Raw genomic sequence first — 21,857 nt, forward strand, 5'->3', positions numbered from 1 at the left:
ATTATAAAAATGTAAATAGAGCTAACTAAACTTAATGAAATGGCAATTCAGAACGTAGGCTTTCTTTCATTTACAAAATATTTTGGATAATGTTCATGAGTTCTATGAGTTCACGTTTACATAGCCCTAGTTATTGAGTAGACTTAAACATGTGGTGACACTCTGATTCCGGATGACAGTCGTGGCACGAGTTACTCACCCGATTCGGAGATGGCGCTGTAGCCGGTGGCATGACTTGCTTCGGATATATCGCTCATGGAGCCCAGCCACTTGAGGGTTTCCGTGGAGGAAGTGCTCTCCGAGCTGTTGTTGTTGTTGTTGTTGGTACCGCTGCCGTTGCTGTTGCTGTTGCTATTGTTGTTGCTGGATGAGGATGAAGAGGCGGAGTGGGCGTGGGCGTGGCCGTGGGAATGGCCATGTGAGCTCGAATGGGAATGCGCGTGAGAATGGGAGTGGGAATGGGAGTGAGACTGGCGGGCCAGCAGCGGAATGGGCGAAGGCGCCACGGAGTTGCTGCAAACGGAGGACAGATCGTTCTCCGACCAATGATGCGACTGCCGCGACAGCAGATCGCTCTCCTGACGTAATCTGCAAGTGGAAATAGCAATAGAAATAGAAATAGAAATAATAAATAGAACGAGCCGTCGAAATGGGCATTAGAGTTGGAGCCAACGTCAAAGTAACTCCAACTCTAAGCCGAGACGAGCTTTTTGGCAAATCATTGCGTGCTACAGAAATTTGCGATTTCTGGTTTCTGCTTTTCGCATGGCCGCAATTACTTGAATTTCTTGCCTAGCCTTCGGTTCGGGCAATGGAGCCACCGGCGAACTCTCTTCGGTACTTGGGGCAAGTTCAGATAGCTGCGGATAGTCGAATGGTCGGATGGTCGGACACACGGACAGATAGTCAGATAGTCAGATAGTCAGATAGACAAGCAGCCAGCCATTTGAACAGAAAATAGAGCTAAAACCGGAGATGGAGATGGCGATGGAGACAGAGCCAAGAAGACCTTGAGAGCCGAGCTTAAGCTGCTCGTTTTCGGTTTTATTTCTCGGTGCTCCGTCTGCGACTTATGTATCTCATGTGTCTGCGTTACCAAGAATTTTTTATGGCGTTTTTTAGTGTACAAATAAAATTCATAATTGTCGTTCGGCATTTGGTGCGAGTATGTGCGCGGAAAACGTGTTTGCAATGCAGCCACACGGAGAGAAAATTACACAGAAAATAACATAGACAATCGCACATCAAGTGGTTCTGTTAAATGTGTGTATACACAATATACATCCATTGTTCAATATAATATAAAAGCAGGAAGTGGAATATCTTTATATCTATTTAAAGAGATTTATCTATAAATCCCTCTTATTTTTCTCTCTGCACAAAAGTGATTCCCCCTGTCTTTGCGCTACAACTTACTTATCCAGAAATGGCGTGGCCGATGTGGAATCCGAACTTGACACATAGCTGTGGTAGCCCTCGGATTGGGCATAGGATGGCTGCTTCTGGTGATGGAAGGCCGTCTGGTCGTAGTACGAGGAGGATCTATTGTTGTACTCCTCGAGGCCGGCCTGGGTCAGTCCACACTGGTCCATCGATGATCCGTGGTGCTGGCCCAGCTGTCCCAGTTGGTTGCTGCTGTTGTTGTGGTCATCCTGCAAGAGATGGGGCAAGAGAAATCGATGTTGCATAAGTCCGAGGCATTTAAATGGTTTAATCATTAGTTATGTGACCGCTGCTGACCGGATAGCTCACATTTGCAAATGATCCGCAGCCATAATTACGGCCAGAGTTTGGGCGAATCAACAATGGAGTCGCTCGTTAGATAATTAAGTGAAAATTATTGCAGTGCAGCCAATGCAATTGCCGTCGAACAAACATATTTGAAGTGCAGCGGCAATAGCCAAACTTGCCATGTTGCCAAAGCATATATATTATGTACACAACCAGGGGGCCGCTCGTGGGAGGGCACCAGGAGGGGATGGGGACTCAGGGGATGGCAACTCAGACGGATGCAGACACCGCCGCCAAGCGGAGCGTCCATAATAAGCCGGATTAAGTAATGGTGTGCACAAGGCGAGCGCGGATTGGAGCCATGGAGCCACATTGGAGCAGGGCTCCAAGCCTTCGAGCTCTGTGATTCATGCTGCGATTCGGCGGTGATCAAGTTCACTGGATCGGGGCGAAAATTTGGTAACGAAGAAATAACAGATCGATAACATGTTCATTGCTGGTATTTGTTGCTTGGGTAAATAGGGATTTAGTTTTCGAAAATGCAATGCGTATTATTATATTTCTCGAATGCATTGATAGAAGTCGTTGAACCCTACGAGGTTTCATATTACTATGGTTGTTCACACAACAGGAAGTAGTTTAATTGTTTAGAATCATTGCTTATTCATTCACACACAGAATGATTCATAATTTTCCCTTAATTAGTATTGTTTACTTTTCCTTTCATTATTCGTTATCAGCTGGGTGTTTATTCATTAACTGATTAATGCGCTTCTACCAATAAAAGATTGATATTGCAATCATTGCTTAATCATTCTTCTGAATGCTTACATATACCAACAGAATTATTATGTCAATTATATAATCTTTAAAAACCATACTTTTACTTTATATGATATAGCTCACTAAACATCAGATAATGGAAAAGTTTTATGGGTAACTCGACGAAGTGATTCCAATAAATCCAGTCACTGTTTTGCTTGTTAAACATTTATTGCCACTGCAATCGCAGGCAAGCTTACCCACCGAAATTTGCCACCACTCATCAACTCATCAAGTCAATTTGCTTGCCAGCCCTCGTGTCGTATACTTCATTTTTGGATGTTTGCGCCTGCGACTCTCGTAAACCAAATCGAATTGTAAATACTCGAGCATAAAGCCGAAACACATGGAGAAATAGCGAATGGGTAAAAATATAAGTCGGCTCAAAATAAAACTAACGTTCAAAATAACGAAAACGAAACGTTACAAGACCAAGCCTTAAGCCACTTGACTGACTTGGCTTGAAGTCTCGATTGCATTGCGATTGGGTATTGTGGAGGGTTTTTTCAACGATATTTTTATGTATATGCGAGTATATGTACATATGTATAACTACTTTTGTTGGCAGCTACGTGGGCAGCAGCTGCTGATTGTCTTTTTGACTTTGGCGCCACAAAAGCAGCTGAAATAAATCAGAAAATCATAAATGCTTAATGGCAAATACATATAATAACAATAATAACGAATCACATGACTGACACTCGCCGATATGCAATAGAATCGTTTTCTGGGTCAACTACTTAGGTCGCAACTCTGTCTCTCGATGATATATTTTTTAGTTTTTTTTTTTTTGTTTCTGGTTTCTGCCTAGGGCTCATCGGCAAGAATTTTAATGGTTCCGAGCCACTCGCCGAATGTTCCCAAGACCAAGTCTCCGTTGATCCGACTCAAAGTGGAGTCATTCATTCACTCACTCACTCACTCACTCACCCAGTCAGTCAGTCAGTCAGTCATTCGATCGTCGTGCAGTTTCATTTCAGTTCATTTGGATTTGGGGTTTTTTCCTGCCCAATTGCCGTAATTATTTTGTCTCTCTAACACGAATTTAAATCAGCAACTGTCCCACGGGGCCCTTTACTTTGCCTTCGCCGTTTTTTCGGCATTTGGCCCATTTTATTCCTAGAGAAACCTCTCCTCTGTGGCCCAAAACCCATAATTATCGGCAACAGCTGTGTGCCCATGTGAAATCGCTCTGGATGAGCAGCTCCGCCATCTCCAGCAGCACCATAAATCAATGGCCAGGGCCCAAGTCCGGGATGGAAATGGAGATGAAGCCCAGGCCCAAGCGGGATCCGCGGATCCAAAGACCAAAACTGGTGCAGTGGGTCACAGCTGGATCCGTTGGATCCGTTGGATCTGTTGGATCTGTTGTATCTGTTGGAGTGGGATTCTTAATGATTCCGTGCCACGGGCGAAATCAAACTTCCGTCCGAACGCGCGGCTCGTGTTAAATAAATCACTTGATGAATTGTGCTAAGTGCCCGAGTTGCGGCCTGCAGGAAAAGCCTAACAAATTGCCTGGGAAACTGCTGGGGAAAGGTAACTGACTGCAGGCAACTGGGCGTATGCGTAATATTCGTATGTCCATTAAATGTATATCAATAAAGAGGAAACCCGCCGGCGAAACCTGTGGCTAAGCTGGCGGGACAAAAGTCACATTACTTAAGAAAGCATTTCTTTGTTTGTTCAACTCGATTTCCGTTGGGCTAATTGTTTTTTTCCTATTCACCCAAAAGAAAGATAATGCTTACAGGGGATAAGCATTTAAAATGCAAAGGAAACAATTAACTATTCAACTATTAGCGCTTTACGCATTTGAAAACCAACAAGTTACATTTCCGATTTTAAATGGCGCTTTAAAGTTATTACTAAAAAATGATGAATGGTTTGTTTTTAAAAAATTTCAAATGATTGAGTTAGGCATGGAATAAGTTATATGCAAGTAAAAATTTAGTTACTTTCAACGCAACGTAAGCTAAACGCCATGCATTCTAATTGCATTTGATAAAGATGTGAGTTATTCTTCAAATAAGACTATAGAGTTGATACTAGATTTAGGTAAAGCTGCTTACTACAACCTATTAGAGTTTCCCTATTAAAGTTGGCCGTACAGAATCTCCACTGTACGGCATTAGTCAGCTCACTTCAGCTTGCATCCAGCAGACTTTGTTTGGAAGTATCGCTGGCTGTCGCCGAATCGCTTGACTCATGCCTCGCAAGAAGGTCAGTTAGTCAGACTGTCAGACGTTTTCTGTCGCGTGATAAAAGACAGCAAGTCGCTGGTCGAAGACGCGAAAGAGACGGCAGCAGGGCCAGAGAAAGAGAAGGAGAGGGGGAACAGAGAGAGAGAGAGAGAGAGATTGACAGACGCCCACATGTCTCGTCTCGCAAAAGATGCGAAATTTGCAGCGAGAATGCAGTCAACAGTCAACTGGAGATTTTCGTGTCTCCGTTCAGCCTGGCATTTATTTTGGCCACAATGATTTCGTGAGGAAAATTTTTAAGATTGAGTTTATTTTGTTTGGTTTTGTGGCACAGCTATTTGGATTTGCGTTTTCCATTGTCGCTGGCTTTTAATGGCCAACACGAATTTGACTCTTTCCACCGGCGAGTTGGCTGGCCAAAGAAAAGAAATTGCAATCAAAATGCGAGCAAACGTGTCAGTTGCCAACGTGGCCAAGCTTCAGTCTCAGCTTCAGTCTCAGCTTCAATTTCAGATTCGGATTTGGATTCAGCTTCAACCTCTCGGCTTTAGTTTCAACTTCAGTTTCAGCTTCAGCTTCAGCTTGAGCTTGAATCGTGCTGCGATTCGGATTTGAATTTGGCAATTGGCGAGAGCACGAAAAAGACGGAGAAGCCCGCAGGCTTGGAGCATTAGAATTGAATTGCAAAGAGCCCAAAGAGCCGAGTCCTTTCCTCCCCAAAACCTCTTCGTTCCAACTTGGCTTGCGTGCTATATTGGCCATTTATCGTCAAATTAAACGCATATCGCTGTCAATCTGCGCCCAAATTGGACACAGTCACAAAACGGCAGTGCGAGCCGAGCCAAAAGTGGTCGCACATTGGGTTGAATTATGTTGAACCTCATGATCGTCTTGTGGTAAGTTGTAACTGCAATTGCACATTTAAATAAAAATATATTAATCCATAAATTGAAGTCTAAGTGCTTCGATCTTCTTTTGATCGGCAGCTACCACATTTCATACACAAAACACAGAAGACTGGAGTATTTGGTTAACCCACTTTCCTGCTAGAAATGTCTCCTTTGAAACCACTGTCCAAATGCCGGCAGCATGAATACTTATTATGCTCGTTTCCAACGCCGCAGATTGCGTAGCTCTTGGCTTTACAAAATCAAAGTGGCCAGAGAGCTCCGGAGGTCCCGGCGAGCCTCACACTTTCGGGGAAAGTTTGGGGAAAAGGCGAGGGAGAGGCCAAGGAGGGGGAAACGCCGCGGCGATGACGTCTGCCACTTCGATTTCGACTCCTTTCGCCAGCTGTCAAGTGATCGGACAACCGGGAAACTGGAGAACTGGTCAACTGGTCAACTGGCCAACTGGCCAACTGGCCAACTGGCGGTGAATCCCTTTAAGTGGGCCACCGATGAAAGTGAATCTGCGGTTCATTAGTAATAATTTTTGGCAGCTCGCGGTGGGTGAGTCTCATTAGTGCGAATGAGTTTATGCAATGCAGTGAAATTGAATGGATTTACTGGGCATGGGCATGGGGATCAGGATTCGATGCATCCTTGACCTCAATGGCCGCTTGTGGCGTTAATAACTTTGGCGAAACTGGCCGATCGGCCAATCGGCCGAGAACTGGTAATGGACATGGCATGGCAACTGGTCCGATTCCGATCCATTGCTATCCACTGGACTGGCCTGGTCTTGTCTGGTCTGGTCCACTTGCATCCACTGACATCGTATCGTATCGTATCCACTGGTCTGGTATGCCGACATGGCCCGGCTTGGCATGCGGCTAGATTTATGGCCAGTGATAAGTTTCAGGCGTGCAGCAAATAAGAACGAACATGGCCAGCCGAGGAACACAACTCAACCTCAACGGGCCTGGCCAAAAGGAGCCTGCGACAAGAACAAATAAATTGCCCAGGCACACAGGAAAAAAAAAAAACAAACTTTTAGACTCAACAATGGATTAAAACCAACACTTGGTTATCTCACTTTAAAAGTACAATTGTTAGTCACATGGGATTCTTTCAGAATCTTTCCAGCAAACCCAAATATCTTGAACATAATTACTTTAAAAATGAGAAGCATTATTTGTTTGCAGTGCTCCAAACTCAACTGGTTCTCGAGATGCGGGAGAATGCCAGCTCCAGAAGGTCAGAAGAACACGTACACATATCGCAATTCATATATGCATATATATATATATATGTATATATATACATATATTTGTCCAGTCTGGCTTGGTTCAGTTTAGTTCGACCAGCGGAGCGCAACCAAAAACTCTGGGGCTACAGATGAAGTCAAGAGCAGACGGCGAGTTCATGTTGATTCCCATTTTGCGCTTCTTGGACTCACTTTCACACATATGCCAATGGAAAATATTTGCCATAATTAGCCCTGCTGCGAGACCCTTAATTAGCCAAGCCCCACTGGCCAGGCGATGCCAAGATACCAAGATACAAAGATACCACAAAAATCTGAGCAAAAAAGAGTCACCCGGCACAGATCCAATTAGAAAGCCGAAAATCTTTCACTCGGTCACTTTCTGTTTTTCCAGCGTTGAGGATCCGATCCGATGCGATCCTCCAGCTGGCTGCCGGATGACAACACACAAAATCGAAATGGCAAATCATGTTTATTTTGGCCAAATTGCAACTGGATCGAAAGGGCAGCTGTCTCTTGAGTTCCAAGTTCCAAGTTCCAAGTTGCCAGTTGCGACTGTTGACGAGCTCGAGGCTTCTAAGTTGGCATTAAATTGCGAAGAGTTTCAGTTCGATGAGAGCAAGAATTTCAATGGACTCCACAGGCCGCAGACGTCAGATGGCCACAATGTTTGCGGCCACTTTTGGCCAAAACAGCCACCAGACGAATGAATCTCCGGCAATGGGAACGAGTATCTTTCGTCTCCGTCACCGTTTCTTGCTGTTGACCTCAAAATTTTCGTGGCTCGAATGTCGCTTTGTCTGCCGCTTTGCTGGAGGAGAAACAAAAGTGAAATTTCTTTGCTCGTGTGGGTTCAAGAACTAGCCGAAAAAAAAAAACACAGCCAACGGAAAATGAAATCGAAGTTGGCTAAGAGAGCAGAGCAACAACGGCACCAACGGCACCTGGCCCAATGCATTTTCACTTGGCTTGTTAATTAATTAAGTCAGTGCTCGCTCATAAAGAAATCTTCATGCCCGTTGGCCAGAAGAAGTGCATACAATGTGCTCGGCATTTCCATGTCCGGAACAATGGATTCCCACACCGAATCCGTATTTAAGTCAGCAGCAGCATAGCGACATAGGTGAAATTTTCCATCACATTTTTCCGGCGGGCAGAATGCCACATGAAGGAGTGTTGTTGTGCACCTGTCGCAAGAGCAGCACAATTATTTGTTATAATTTTCTTCTCTTTCTGCTGAAAAAATGCAAACCATCGACAGCAGAAGGGAAGAAGCCAAAGCTAAAAACCGCCGGCGGTTCGAGTTCAAAGACAAGCCAAAACAATTTAACTGGAATCTGGCTAGAATTTAGCGCTGGCAGGCGGCATTGTTGCAGCTTTTTGTTCATGTTGCTGATGTTGCTGCTGTTGCTGATGTTGCTGCTGCTGCTGTTTATGTTGCTGCCGGACTGTTGGCATTAATTAATTGCAGAGCTGAAGCCTCCTATGTGGCGTGTGGTGTGTGTTGTGTGAGAAAAACAAGTTGGACTTAGAGAACTAATGAGCGTTAAGAGTCGAGCTGAACTGAGCTGAGCTTGAAGCGTTCGACAGGCATTGGAAATTAAAATGAAATAGAAGACAGGCTGAGGAAACGCCGGCGAACACGATGCTGAGATACGTTTGGAAAGTCTATACAATAGAATCGGCTATAACAACTTGGGAAAATCCAATCAATTTGTACCATTAGACATAAGACTTGAAACTTCTATAATATCTAGAACTTAAACTTATTTCATAAATCCAACAGTACCCACTTGAGACACTTATAAGCACGAACATCAAACAAAAAGAGCGCCCCAACGGGGGCGCCAAGTATTGTTCCTGAAAAGTGAATCTTTAATAACTTTAGGTTTTAAGCTAAACCAATCACTTAGTGACACCCTAAAGACCACCTCTTACTATTTATAAATGTAAAGACCTCCGATTCCGCCCAGAGTGCCAACCAAGGGGGCGTAACCCAGACCGCTTAGCCGCCCCTAATTGCGCAACTCAATGGGCTACTTCGGCTGGCGGAGATCTCTTTTGGCGAAATATGCGATCATTTCCGCCGCTAAAAGGAAAGCTCTGCGCGGAAATGAAGCGACGATTAAGGTGCCCCACTGGCTTCAACTTGATCAGCTCACGCTTCGGCTTTAGACCCAACAAACACTTGAACTATACGAAGGTAGGTATAAAAAACGATTCCAGTGCAGCGTCAAGTGCTTTGGCTGATTCGACAGAAAAAAAAGAAGCAACAAAACATAAGACCCAAGTGAAGCAAAAAAAAAACTAAAACCCCCCCAAAAAAAAGCAAAACAGAGGAAAAAATCTTTACATCTATAACCAAAATATTTTTCTTTAGAAATCTGCGCATTCATCTAAAGCAAAGAAGAGGCTGAAGAAGAATGGACAGCGACGACCTTCGTCAAGCCCATTGGAAACTGCCCACTAGCCATTGGGTATAGCCATAGCCATTACCTTCTACTTCTATCCATTACCCAGTGGGCCCATTACCATTACAGTTTGTTTTGTCAGAGATTCCGGCACTAACGCTGGGGCGTGGCCACAATTAATTCGATTGCAGCTATAAATAGCCCCAAAGAGATTGCAACGCCCAGCGGCGCGATATAGGTGCGTGGAATGTGGCCTAATCGATGCAAAAATATCTGAGCCAGACCCCGAAACTAGTTCTAAGCTCGGAGGATCGACGGGGCGTTGTGGTGCGACCACCACCACCACCATCAATGGACTGGAGGTACTCAAGTACTTTGTAGCCAGCTGGAGTCTGGTCTAATAACTGGAACTAAAGCGTGCGCCTCGCCAGTAATTAGCGTTTGCGGAGAAGCTAAAAATGTATGGAGAAATATGAAAAAAAATAAAACGTTACAAATGGCCGAGAATAAAGCGGTTCAATAACCCGACAGACAGCTATCCAGCCATCGATCCACGAATCGATCCATCTATCGATCGCCGCTTGGCCATTCTCTTTCGACTTCTATGCCAGGCCAGGTAAGGCCCAAAGGCTATGGAAAATACTAACATATCTTTTGCTATTTTGCAAAGCCAAGAGGAACAGCCGCAGTGATGATAACAATCGGCATACGAAGATGAAGATGGGGCCACAATTAAGAATGGAGATGATTAATCAAAAGCCCCCTGCAGACGGAGCTTTCGGTGATAAGGTCAATGCTGTTCCAATTCTCAGCCACATTTCTCCAGCTTCGCCCTAGCTATCATCAACACGATCGGCTGCACTGCGAGAAATCGAGGGAAATTGGAACGAAGATTGGGGGTATTACAACAAATTACGAGCGACATTCTTATGTTATGTGTTAACAATTTCTAGAATGATAAGAACTCTATATTTTATGTCTGTTGCAAGATAATTAATTACGCCAAGGTGCCCCTGGTTTGTATCAGTGTACACTGATCATCTACGAGCCATGTTCTTAGCATTCTGCTCCATTCTGTTCACAACATCTTTTCCTGCCATAGCTCATTTTTCTTCTCGGGTTTCCTCGATTCTTTGTGCCACGCTCGGAGGCAGCATTTAATTGATCGGATTCACTTTGATTGATCGGATCGTCGCTGTTGATAATGGTACCGTTAATTTGGTAAATTATTTTGCATTTTAGACGCAACCCAATCCATTTTCCAACGTGTGGCATTCACTGCCACACAGTGGAGCAGTGGAGCATCGATTGGCGGCCAATGGGGGGATTACACAGCGGCCCTGGCTCCAAATAATTCAGTTAAGGTTAATGGGTGACGGGGCAAATCAAATAGAATCGAAACCCCACATATGTGTGGCTCGGTGTGTCCAATGGAGAATGGGATCATTGGGGGCACGTAAAGGAGAAGTGAAAGACTCCAAAAATATTCTGGGAATTTGGCAGCCACAACGTAATCATTAAAAGTAATTATTCTATTATGCGAGGCACCACAAGATACTCGCCTATAATAAGCGTATAGCCGAGAAAAATACACAAATATGGGCAACTTTCTTTTCAAAGGCCAGCAACGCCAGTTCATAAAATAAATTTTAATTATATTTGTTCATGCTTGATTTAATCTATTTAAATGCATATTTTCTGTTTGAAAGTAATACCAGTTTAATGACTTCGCTTTATTCTCGGAACCACACCTTGGGCCACATTTCTACAGCTTCCTTATCAAACGCCGCATACTTTATCTCATGTGCAGAAAAAAAGGCACCAAAACAAGAAGCAATCCACTCATTCATACATTTGGCATCGAGAAAACCACTTCACACGCAAGTCGACATTCCTACGGCTTCATTCATGGCCACTTGTCCAATTAATAACTCGCATCCTGCGGAGGAGAAAGATGGGGAAAGATGGGGAAAGATGGGGAGTGGTCGCCTGATGATCGATCAACGGATTCCCCCGGATGATCATGATCCCCAAAAATAAACAAAACTCCCCAACTCTTCCAGTGGTAAATGTACCGTTCTTCGAACTGAGTGACACAGAGTGGATGCTGGAGGGCTGGGGCGATGGGGATACGAGTATATATGCCTGAAGTAACATATACATATACGAGTATCGAAAACGAAACTTCCCGGGTTGGGCAATGCAAATGGAGGTCAGGCCCATAATTCAATTAGGAACCTGCAGTGGTCCGAATATCGAACATCGAATTCCCAGACTTCAAAACCACTGTGCGTGGGTTTCATTTCGCTTCGTTTCATTTGTTTGCTTTTCGATATTGGACGATTTTTGTACGAGCCTTCACTTTTGTTTCATTTTCTGGCCGAAAGCCGGCTCTTTGGTGGCTGTGGGGCTGTGACTCAGACCGTGTGCTATTGGAATTCTGAATTCTGCGCGCTTTTGAGGATTTATTAACAAGAATAATAAAAACAAGAAGCACACACAAGTCAGGCGGCCAGAGTCAGAGAAAAGAAAACCGAAACCGGTTGCTTAAAAACGAAAAAAAAATTAAAAGCAAACCAAGAAGAAAAATGGATAAAATAGAGAGAGAGACATACCTGTACAGAACCGGCGACCGATGCGGAACTGAAGCTGGCATTGCTGTTGCTGCTCCGGCTGCTAGCCCCATTGCTATCCTTGAGCAGGAGCTTCGATACGGACACCACCGATATCTTGTTGTTGTTCTCCGGCTCCATTTTGGCCAAGTTCTTGGACTCGCCCATTTCGGAGCCGTTTCCGTTCTCCTTGTGATTGCGCATTTTCATTTAGTTTTTCTTTCGCTTATTGCTGACGATCGCTGGCTGTGATTAGAGCTGCCGGATTTTCATTTCAATCTCATCTTTCGGCCACCTCTGAGAAGGGTCAGACAGACAAGGTTTATGAGGCTGATGGTATCAAAGAGTTGTTTATGTTTATTGTATGTTAAAGGTCCGAACGTTTTCAATTGCTAGAATTGCTAGTTTCAGTTATGGCATTTATGTATGTTTAGGGTAAAAGCAAAAGTTTCTTTGACATTATTATTGTTATAAATAAATAATTTATGCAAAACTCCACACTAAACAATTGGCTCTTGGCTATCGCGTTTTGCAACGAGGCCAGGAATTATTTTTGAGTTTTTTCTCCCCCTTCTTTTTTTTTTGGTTTTTTGCTGATGTGATTGTGCGATTAGAGCTGCCCGATTTTCATTTCAATCTCATTTTTCGGCCACCTTTCTGACAAGAGTTATGATGTAAGCGAAAAATACACGAAATTATATGTGTTAAATTATTTTAATTTGGTCTGGCGACATTTTTCCGTGGCGGCTGGACTCTGGGATCGTTGGATGTGGCTGCTTTGCACTTTTATATCTGTTATCGGGTCCGGTCCGCAACTCGCATCTTTGGAATGCAGTGCAGCCAAACCAGTAAGACGAATCCACATAGACGCCGGCCGAAAGAGACGGCTATATGGCGGCAGAAAGAGACGGGAGAAGCATGTTCGCGGTGGATGAGGAGGGAAAATTGAATCGATTTCTGTTGACTGCGTCCGTAAATATTTGTTGAGTTATTTGGGTTTTTGTGTAATAAGTTGAGCGTATTATGTGTGCGGTAAAACGCGAGGAAAAAAAGCAGAAGAAATATATACACATATATATAAAAAAAGTGAACCAGGTTTACATAACATTGACCCACGAGACGCGAGAAGAGTCAAGTCAAGTCGAGACGATACCAATATGCAGTGAGGCGACGCCGAGGGGCCTAAGCCAATAAACAAGTTTTTGTTGTGCATTTTCAAATGCGATTTGGCGACTGCATTTCGTTTCGTTTCAGTTGGACAGCATATAGCCACATTTAGCATATAGCCTATAGCCTATAGCCTATAGCATATAGCATATAGAAAACGGCCCACGCAGTTGGCTCTTTCAAATGTCATCGTTTTCTGTATGGTTTCCATGCAAATTGATGTCCATTAAAGCCGCAGTTGCAGCTGCCACTTCTCGCCCGTAAACTTCGAGTGTTTAATGCATAATTATGAGCTGCTGCTGCGCCGGCCCATAGAACTGGAACTGGAATTGGGAACTGCAGAGGCTTCAGCTTCAGTTTCAGCATCGGAAGGCATCGCCATCGCCATTGGTATCGGTATCGAGTAGTGCTCCTACTTGGACTGCCAAGCGACTCCTAGGCTCTGAAAACTGGATTCTGCCAGGCTGTTGACAAACCCAGACACAAAACGAACACTGAGCTACACTGGCCGGAAGATAATCCTTTCGTTGCCAGGAATCGAGTTCTTTGCATTTCAAGTTCTGTCTTAGTAGTTTTATTCCATCCTATGTAATCCTTAACCAGTTAGTTCATGGGAATCATACTTCTAAAAGAAATAGTAACTAAAAACAACTAATGCTAACGAATTATAAGAAGCTTAGTTCAAAGCGTGTTCTTAAGTATTGAGTATTCTGTTAAATCCACATCCTTTTAATATTTATACTATTAAGGTCTAGGATCAATTAAATTTCTCCCAGTGCACAGTCAGAAGACCTAGGCCCAAGCAAGAAGCCTCCAAAGAGGAAGCCTGTTTTCGGGATGGGGGCAAAGTACCTGGTAGATAAATCTGCTTGCAGCAGCTTCAAAAGTGCAATGACATTGCTAAATGCACTTTCATGCCCCCTGGTTCCTCGACTTTCGACTGCGAACTCTCACCAACTAATCGCCAATTTGTTAATTATGGCCTTGGTTAGAATTTTTCGATTTTCCGTTGGAAAATCACTGCGTGATTGCTGTGTGATGGCTTTTTGGCCATTCGGTTTTTTCGATATTTCTGCCAGCGAAATTAGACACTTTTGCTGGCCACAAAAATTCCACGTCAATATGCAAAACGCAAAATGACAAAAAACACAACAAATAATGCGGAAAACATGCAAAATCGGAGTGGCGCCAGCGAAATGAGCACACACACCCCAGCACACGATTGCAGTTCCAATCCCAATACCAAATACCCAATACCCAATAGCAATACCAAGTGCTAGTCGGTTCCCAGTTCCCAGTTCCAAGTTCCCAGTGCCCAGTTCCAATTCCAGTTAGCAGCTCCCCAGTTCGAGTCCCCAGAACGGGTTTTTATGGCCAGCCAATCGATGGCGAGGTCACAATTGGCTAAAACCCCGCCAAAGCGAAACGCATTGATCTCTATTAGCAATAATGTTCGGCAGATCCCGAAGATACAATGCTCAAAGTAAACATTGCATTTAATACGACCTCAACAACTTCCTATTTGACGGCTGATATCTTAATCTCCGCAACGAGGATCTCTTGAAAGGACAATAAATCACAGAGATATTGTTGTGGCAACCTTCGGTTCTCTTCTTGAACTGTGACCCCGGTTTCCACTTCAGTTAGCCAACTGAAACTGTTTGCCTATCAGCTTAAAGTATCTGCCGAGTATTAACCGCTGCATAGGTGGTCGGTCGCATTCCGGAGAAGACTGATCCCAGATTGAGTTGCCCGGATATATAAATATACCTATACCTGATAGCCAGCGGCATGCAAAGCGGCCAAAAGGTCGTCGTAAATCCAAGTTGTACTCCGCACCATGGTGTCAGCCACTAACAAGCGTAACAAAGCAGCGCAAAGATGAATGGAAACTGTTACCTGCCCGGTTATGTGTTATGATTATGTACCTGGGCGGAGGTGTTGCCTTGGTGGCTTCCAGCGGCACACTTGGAAAAATCCACCCAAAAATACAAAAACCGCAATGCGTTCCATATTAACAACTAATTTTGTCTATTTAAAGTATAACGCTGTACAGTCTTTTGGTATTTCTGTTTTTTGCCTATGTAACTTTAAACTGGTTTATATCCAAATTGCATTTGTTAGTTAACCTTTGTTTATTTTAAATTGTATGCATTGTAGTGCATTTAAAGACTTCTAACATTTTTTCCTGTGCACTCTCAACACTGTCGACTCATTATAATTTTGTCAATTCTCACACAACTACCTGCTGCAGAAACATTCACACAAAGGTGAAGATCGCGCGGCATTCACACTACACACTAAGTTTAAAGCAATGCAAAATTATAGAAGGCGAGGGATGGGAGGGGGCGGAAGCAGACGCATAAATTTACAATTAAATGCAATTCGTTCGCTGGATTTCCGCAAAAAAGGGCCTGGCAACATGGGCAATTGCAACCTGCTGCAAGTTCAACGCTTTCTTTAGTGCTCCGCCGCGCTTGGCTTGCAGCAAATAACAAAAAGATGGAAAACGAAATGGGAAAAAGATATTCCCAAGCCGCGCTTCTTGGTAGTTGCAAATGTTGAATACACCCACACCCACACCCACCGCTCGAGAAACCCTCGCGAAAATGCCCCATGTAGAGTGAAAGAGACAGCAGGAGACGGCGTGAAAGAGAGGGAAGGCGCAGATTTGAAACTCATTCTTCTCTGCAGCTCTGCAGCGGCATTTGTTTATGATCCTGTTAACTGAAAACTACCTAAGCAGATCCCGCGATCCCGTCAATTGTTCCACCTTACTTCCGTCGGATCTCGGATCTCGGCTTTCGGCTCTCGTCCATTGGTTTTCGGATCCCAGAGCCCACATCCTTGATCCCAGATCACAATCTCGCAGCAGGATGCTACTTCTCTCGTTTGCCCGGGGAAGTTGTAATTGGTTTGGTAAATTGCGAAGGTCGTTGGCTTCAGAAACAAGGTCGTTCGTTTCGCTTATCATTTCCACAACAACAGTGAGATGCTGGCCCAAGGTGGAAAGTATCTGCTGTATGGATACAGCAGATACAAATACACACGTACAAGTGGTATGGAGCACAAATATTTGCTTAGCGAATTCCTCGCACTCTATGCAAAGCCTGTACACATTTGTAAAAACTTGGAAACCCCACAAATGTAAAAAAACCTATTATATTATAAACCTCTGGCATGTAAACATACCTGTAGGATACTGGAATATATCTTAGAAACAACTATAGTTAGCTTGCTTATATTAAATCAACCTACTTAAGATCTGCAAATGATCTGCAATAAAACTATGCAGTTAGCTCCAGAGATCTCGATGCAGTAGCTTGCGTATTTCCGTGTAGTTTTGATAGCAATTAAGCGTTATAAGTCCAAGTATTAGTTTAAGTAAATAATCTTTAAAACAACTATTTATGACCGAACATCTCTGGAAGGCTTATGAAATTCACTTTAAGCATGCCCGCAGTCTTAGAAAGTTTGATCGCTTCGTACACAACTGTTGTGGCTTTTACCTCTGGTAAATCTTCACCACCTCACATTCCGTTCTATCTCAAATAATGATGAAATGGCAATTTCTTGGGAAGTTATTTTTCGGACTCAGACTTGGACTCGGAATCGTTGAATTCCTCTGGTGATGGTGCTCGCCCCTATATCATTGCCACTGTTTATTTGCTTAGCTGGCAAGGCGGTCACAAGCACACACACATTCATATTTTTTTGCGAAATTTGGGAAAACACTGTGCATGTTGCTTTCCCGAAATTTCAGCTTATTATGTGAGGAATTTACAACTCCACCGGAACAGATCTGAGTCCAAATTCGCAGCTGTAGGTGTTTCACTGGCGCTCTGTTTCGGTTACAGTTCCACTGATGTTTGCACTACTTAGTTGTGACAGATAAGATTATAATTAGTCTTAGCCTGGCAAGCCGGTAACAGCGGCCGATAAGATAAAACTCTCCATGGAATGAGGCAACTGGGGGAGGAAACTGGGAATGTGAAGCAGAAACGGGTTGCCAATGAAGTTGACGACTCGAGAAGGCTGCGAGTGGAAAGCAGATAGAAAAGCCAGTCGTCAAATATGGCAAGGTCGCCTCGCAGCGCATTCCACGGATGTTTTTGTATGCCTTCCTAATTAAATAGATCATCGGCAAACCAATTGGCGCTCGACACAACACATCTCTATAATTTAATCAATCTTCCAACGGCAGGCACATAAAAGACCCAAAGACAAAACAAATTTTACGCATTTCGAAATGAGTTCAAAACACCCAAAAGCCAAATGTTCGTCACTGAATGCCGCCGAGTGTATTGAACTCGGTCTTTGCTCCACCTCCACCTTTACCACCAGATCCACCTACCTACCTTCCTGGCTACACGGCGAAAAAATCGGAGTGCCCTTCAGTTTTTGGAAAGCATTTCAATAATATACCACACAAATATGTTATATTATATGTGTTGTTTAATCTATGAAGTTTTCTTAAAACTCTTTTATTATAATAAATCACTATTTTCCATAGAAACATCTTAGAGTTATACTTTTCAATACCAACTACTATGGACTTTTCTTTCTGTGCAGCAAACCCCCCATTCCTCCCACAAATCGCTGGCAAGTTGAGCAAACAAGTTTGCTTTGAAATTCTTGAGTAGTATTTGATGTTGATGCTAAGCGATCCCCCCAGCCCAGCCCCTCTCCTCCTGCCGACGGGACAGTTGATAAGTCGTCACATGGAAACGACATGGAAACCCTACGCCTGCTCCGAGTTCCTTCCCCCCAGAATGGGACCCGCCCATTCCCAGAGTCGCCGATTAACGCCCACTTTCCCTGGATTGCACTGCAGAACTGTCACCTGGGCGGTGGGGATTTGAATTATTATTATTTCTGCCCCTCACGCTCTTTATCATCCGTTATCGCTGGCAGAATCTGAATCGGATTTCTTTAGCACTCGAGAATTTGTTTTCTCCTAGCTTTGTGGTCTATGCAAATTTTCCACTGTCTTCGGTTCCTCTGCCTCGGTTATTGTTTAGGCCAATTTAGGCCAAACTCTGCATTTAAATTACATTGAATTCTTTTTATCATGCCAGTTGGTCGATTAAACGGTAGTCTAATAACTAAGGCAGTAATAAAACTTGTGTCTTGTGTTAAAATGTATTCAAAATAACCCTATTAAACTGCCATCAATATGAAACGATGAAATTTGTTAGAGCAACTCGAACCATATATTAACATGTAATGAACTTCCTTAGCATGCAAGTTCTCCTCTATTAGTAGCACCTTTGTTCGTTTTCTGTATCACTAACCTAATTGTTTCCATTTTTTCTGTAGTTCACTCTACCTGCCTTATCAGCTTTTCAATTGCATTAGTGTTTTCCTAACCTTCTTTGTTCCGAGTTCTAACACTCCTTAATCAAGTCTGGAAGAAAACACCTTCAGTTTCGAGTTCTCTCAATCTTTTTGGTGCATTTGCTTATGTCATTTCTTTGGTGGTCACACGAACCACCATACAAAGATACATTTGCTGAATGAATTATGTTTCTTACCGCAAATGTGTTTTCTTACTGGCGGCACCCGTCGAAAATAATCCAAAACATTTACGTCCCGACACCTATTTTTATGGGGGAGGTTGGGGAATTTTCGTATGCCCGGTTTTATGGTTAAAGGTGTGGAAATGCAAACGAGATCGGTATGGTTTCGTCTTCTAAACTGACCCATGCCAAATTTGCAGCTGCTTTTCAGCTCCACCTTGTCTATATTCCTGTCTCTCTCTGGCGCTCTTTCTTCCCGACTCTTTCTGCGGCTCCTCACTTGCAGAAGGAAGAAAGAAGAAGCAGAAGAAGGGGCAGAAGTTTTGAAGCGCGGAAAATGGCAAGCGCCAAAAACTGGTTGGAAAATCCCTGCTGTTGGGGGAAAAACTTGTTGAAGCAGCCACGAAAAGTAAAAAACTGAGAAGATGCAGAAGAATACGATGAAGATAAAGAAGGAGGAGAATAAGAAACTTCTTGCCACCCGCTAAAAGGCAAAACCATAAGCTCTGTTTTTATGGCGGAAGAATTCTTCTAGCCTTGAAGGTTGATCTTTGTACACGGGTTTCTTTTTATTTTTGTTTATGTTTGCTGAATTTGGTAATTTTTCGGGCGCATTTTTACACGACACCTTTTGTTTTTGTCGCTTTTTATGCCGTTTCGTGCTTTTGGCCACTAATTGTTGTTGTTTGTTTTTTCACCCCTGGTTTTTACACGAGCTTGAGAGCTGATTAAACTTATTCACAGCATTTTCATTGAGTAGAAACTGCATTTAATTTTTTGATCATTTTCGGTTGCTTCATTTTTTGTTAACTCACAAGCTAGCACACACACAGACGAGCACGCGGGCACACAGGTACACAGTACACGGACACGAGCCCCGAATCGCGGGGCATGCAACGCTCTGGGTTTCCTTGGGTTTTCCGCTTTTCCTCACGAACTGCACGGTGCGAGAGCCAAAAGAAGACTGAAACTCGCGATCAGGCAAAGCTCGTGTGCCAGTGCCACATGCGTCTCCCAATCGGGCTCGTTCTCTCTCGGCGATTGCGAAAATGCCGCAGACCTCTTTGAGCGCACTCCAATGCACGACTTTCCGATTACCCTGTTATATAAGTACACAATGTGTTTGAAGAATTACGCTGAATAACCGATAATTATTTTATGAATATAAACGATCTTAATTATAAATTTGACTTTTTAAAGAAGTAAATATTTTAAATAGAGCATCCATATGAATATCACATCAGTTCGCCAAAAAGTAGGCAATGCTTTTTATATACGTCTAATAGCGGTCATCCTTGTTTATTTAAGAATTGCTCGTTTTTTCTACCATATTTTGGTATCACATGACCATTTTTCCGTTCTGTTACATCCCTATTTACCGGTCTATCATACCTTTAATTTTTCAGTTAGGCCACGTAAGCGGCCAGCTGGAAATCAGACCACCAGAGAGCCGGAGAAAGAGTGTATCTCTGTCTTGAGACACCTCTAAGCTGTTGTTGTTGCAGCTCTACCTGCGAGAGTGCGAGAGTGTGTGCGTGTGAGAGCGAGAGGTGGGTTAAGACCCAGTGGTAAATTTAGTGCTAAATAATGGGGGTTAGAGCCTCTTATCAAGTAGAGCCAACGCAAACAGGTATATTTGTATTTCGTATTGAAAGTCACTTATCTCAGTGGCAGAGGGAACAACCGAGAGAGAGTCGGCTCTTTTCGCTCAGAACCTGTTGCCGCTGTCCAGTTCTCATCCATGGAAGGGGGGAAAGTGGGATTGACGGACTTCCAGACGGACAGAGAGAGCGAAAGAAAGAGAGAGCGAGAGAGAGAGAGATAGGGCCAAGAAGCGAGCCAAGAACCTGTTGCGGCAAAATGGCCTGCAACTTAGCCAAAAACCAAAAAAAAAAAAAGTGAGCCCGAAAAAGAAAACAAAGGGAATAGGAAGATCGTGTGGCAAGAGCGAACAGCCAAAAGAGCCAGCGAATGAGGAAAGCAAGGGAAAACGGTTGATAAGCAAGGCCGTTGCGTCCAGCCTTTCAAAACTGAGTTCTTGAGGACTCCCGATTCCGATTCCGAATCTGATTCTTATTCCGATTCACTCAAAGTTGATTTATGTTCTGTTTGCACTTTTCATTTTCAGCGCAAGTCGATTTTAATTAAGTGTGTGTGCTCTCAGGAGAACCAGAAGATGTGGCAGAAGACCCAAGACCACCAACGAAGTCGGGGTTTTGAACTTGAACTCCTTACCAAAAAACGATCTTAGAACAATGCGATGTGTTTCTTTGAAAACTGCACGTTTTGGATTGCAGCTAACAGGAATATTTATTGCCTTTCCTAATTCGTGCAACATTGATATAGAGCGTTTTAACAGAAATAGTATTGTTGTGACGACCGAAACACTTAGTATAGGGTGACATTATCCATATCATCTTTATATATACTTTCTGAAATCATCATTAATTAGTTATCCGAGTGCCAAAATATATTTTATTAGTTCTACCTCTTAAGCTATATAAGCATATGTCCAAAATAGACTGCTAAGTTATCAATCAAAAACGTGAAACATATTTTTGGACAAACGTCACTAGAGTTTGATTGATAAAGCGACATATATGATGTTTTTATAAATCGTTTCCCATGAGCACACAGTTATTGTATAATAAATCTTCATCGATGGGATAAACTGGCTTGATAGATTATGAGTGAAACTAGCAAAAATCTTTAATGGTTCCTACCTTTCGGTTGGGTTCAAAGCAAAGGTTCTTGGAAAAATGTTCTTAAAGGTATTTTTCTTTGGAATACACATCCATATAATTTAGATTTTAACAAAGTGATAATTATATATGTATATAGGCATTTTAAGACATAAGAAACGGAAAAACAGTTTAGGTACTGACACATATTTCAAATTATTGGATTATTCGAAAACAAAGCCACGAAAAACTGATAGAAGATAATTTATAACTCTTAGAACTAGGAAGTAGTTCAATTATATTGTAATAGGAAGTAAGAGTTAGACACATAATAGGCTGAGCTCCAAGGAAAGGATCTAATTAAATTCGAACTTGAACCCTTTTGGCCAAATCGAATTGGGCCTCAATCAGTTTATCGGGCATGACCGAACCGTTAAATCGAAAGCTCTCGCATATCGCACGCAAACCAGGTGCTAATGAGGCATTTTGTTTCTGCTTTTGGCTAATTTATTGTTTACGGCCGTGTTAAGAGAGTGGCGCAGATTTAACGGTACAAGCGAAA

The 21,857-nt window shown here is 43.2% G+C and overlaps 1 protein-coding gene across 1 annotated transcript in view; it reads right to left on the reverse strand.

The window, feature by feature from the left end:
• LOC120444259 (protein Shroom) overlaps window positions 1–19,565 on the reverse strand; it is a 44,204-nt gene extending 24,639 nt beyond the window's left edge. The window contains exons 1-4 of the mRNA XM_039623765.2: window positions 19,430–19,565; window positions 11,932–12,225; window positions 1,417–1,652; window positions 200–588 (exon numbers count right to left, since the gene is read on the reverse strand). Of these exons, the coding sequence (XP_039479699.1) occupies window positions 200–588; window positions 1,417–1,652; window positions 11,932–12,138 (832 nt within the window). The 5' untranslated portion in view covers window positions 12,139–12,225; window positions 19,430–19,565. The remainder of the gene's footprint in view (window positions 1–199; window positions 589–1,416; window positions 1,653–11,931; window positions 12,226–19,429) is intronic.
• Between the last annotated feature and the right edge of the window lie 2,292 nt (window positions 19,566–21,857).

Source organism: Drosophila santomea, chromosome 2R (genome assembly GCF_016746245.2).
Source record: "Drosophila santomea strain STO CAGO 1482 chromosome 2R, Prin_Dsan_1.1, whole genome shotgun sequence".
Taxonomy (NCBI): Eukaryota; Metazoa; Arthropoda; class Insecta; order Diptera; family Drosophilidae; genus Drosophila; species Drosophila santomea.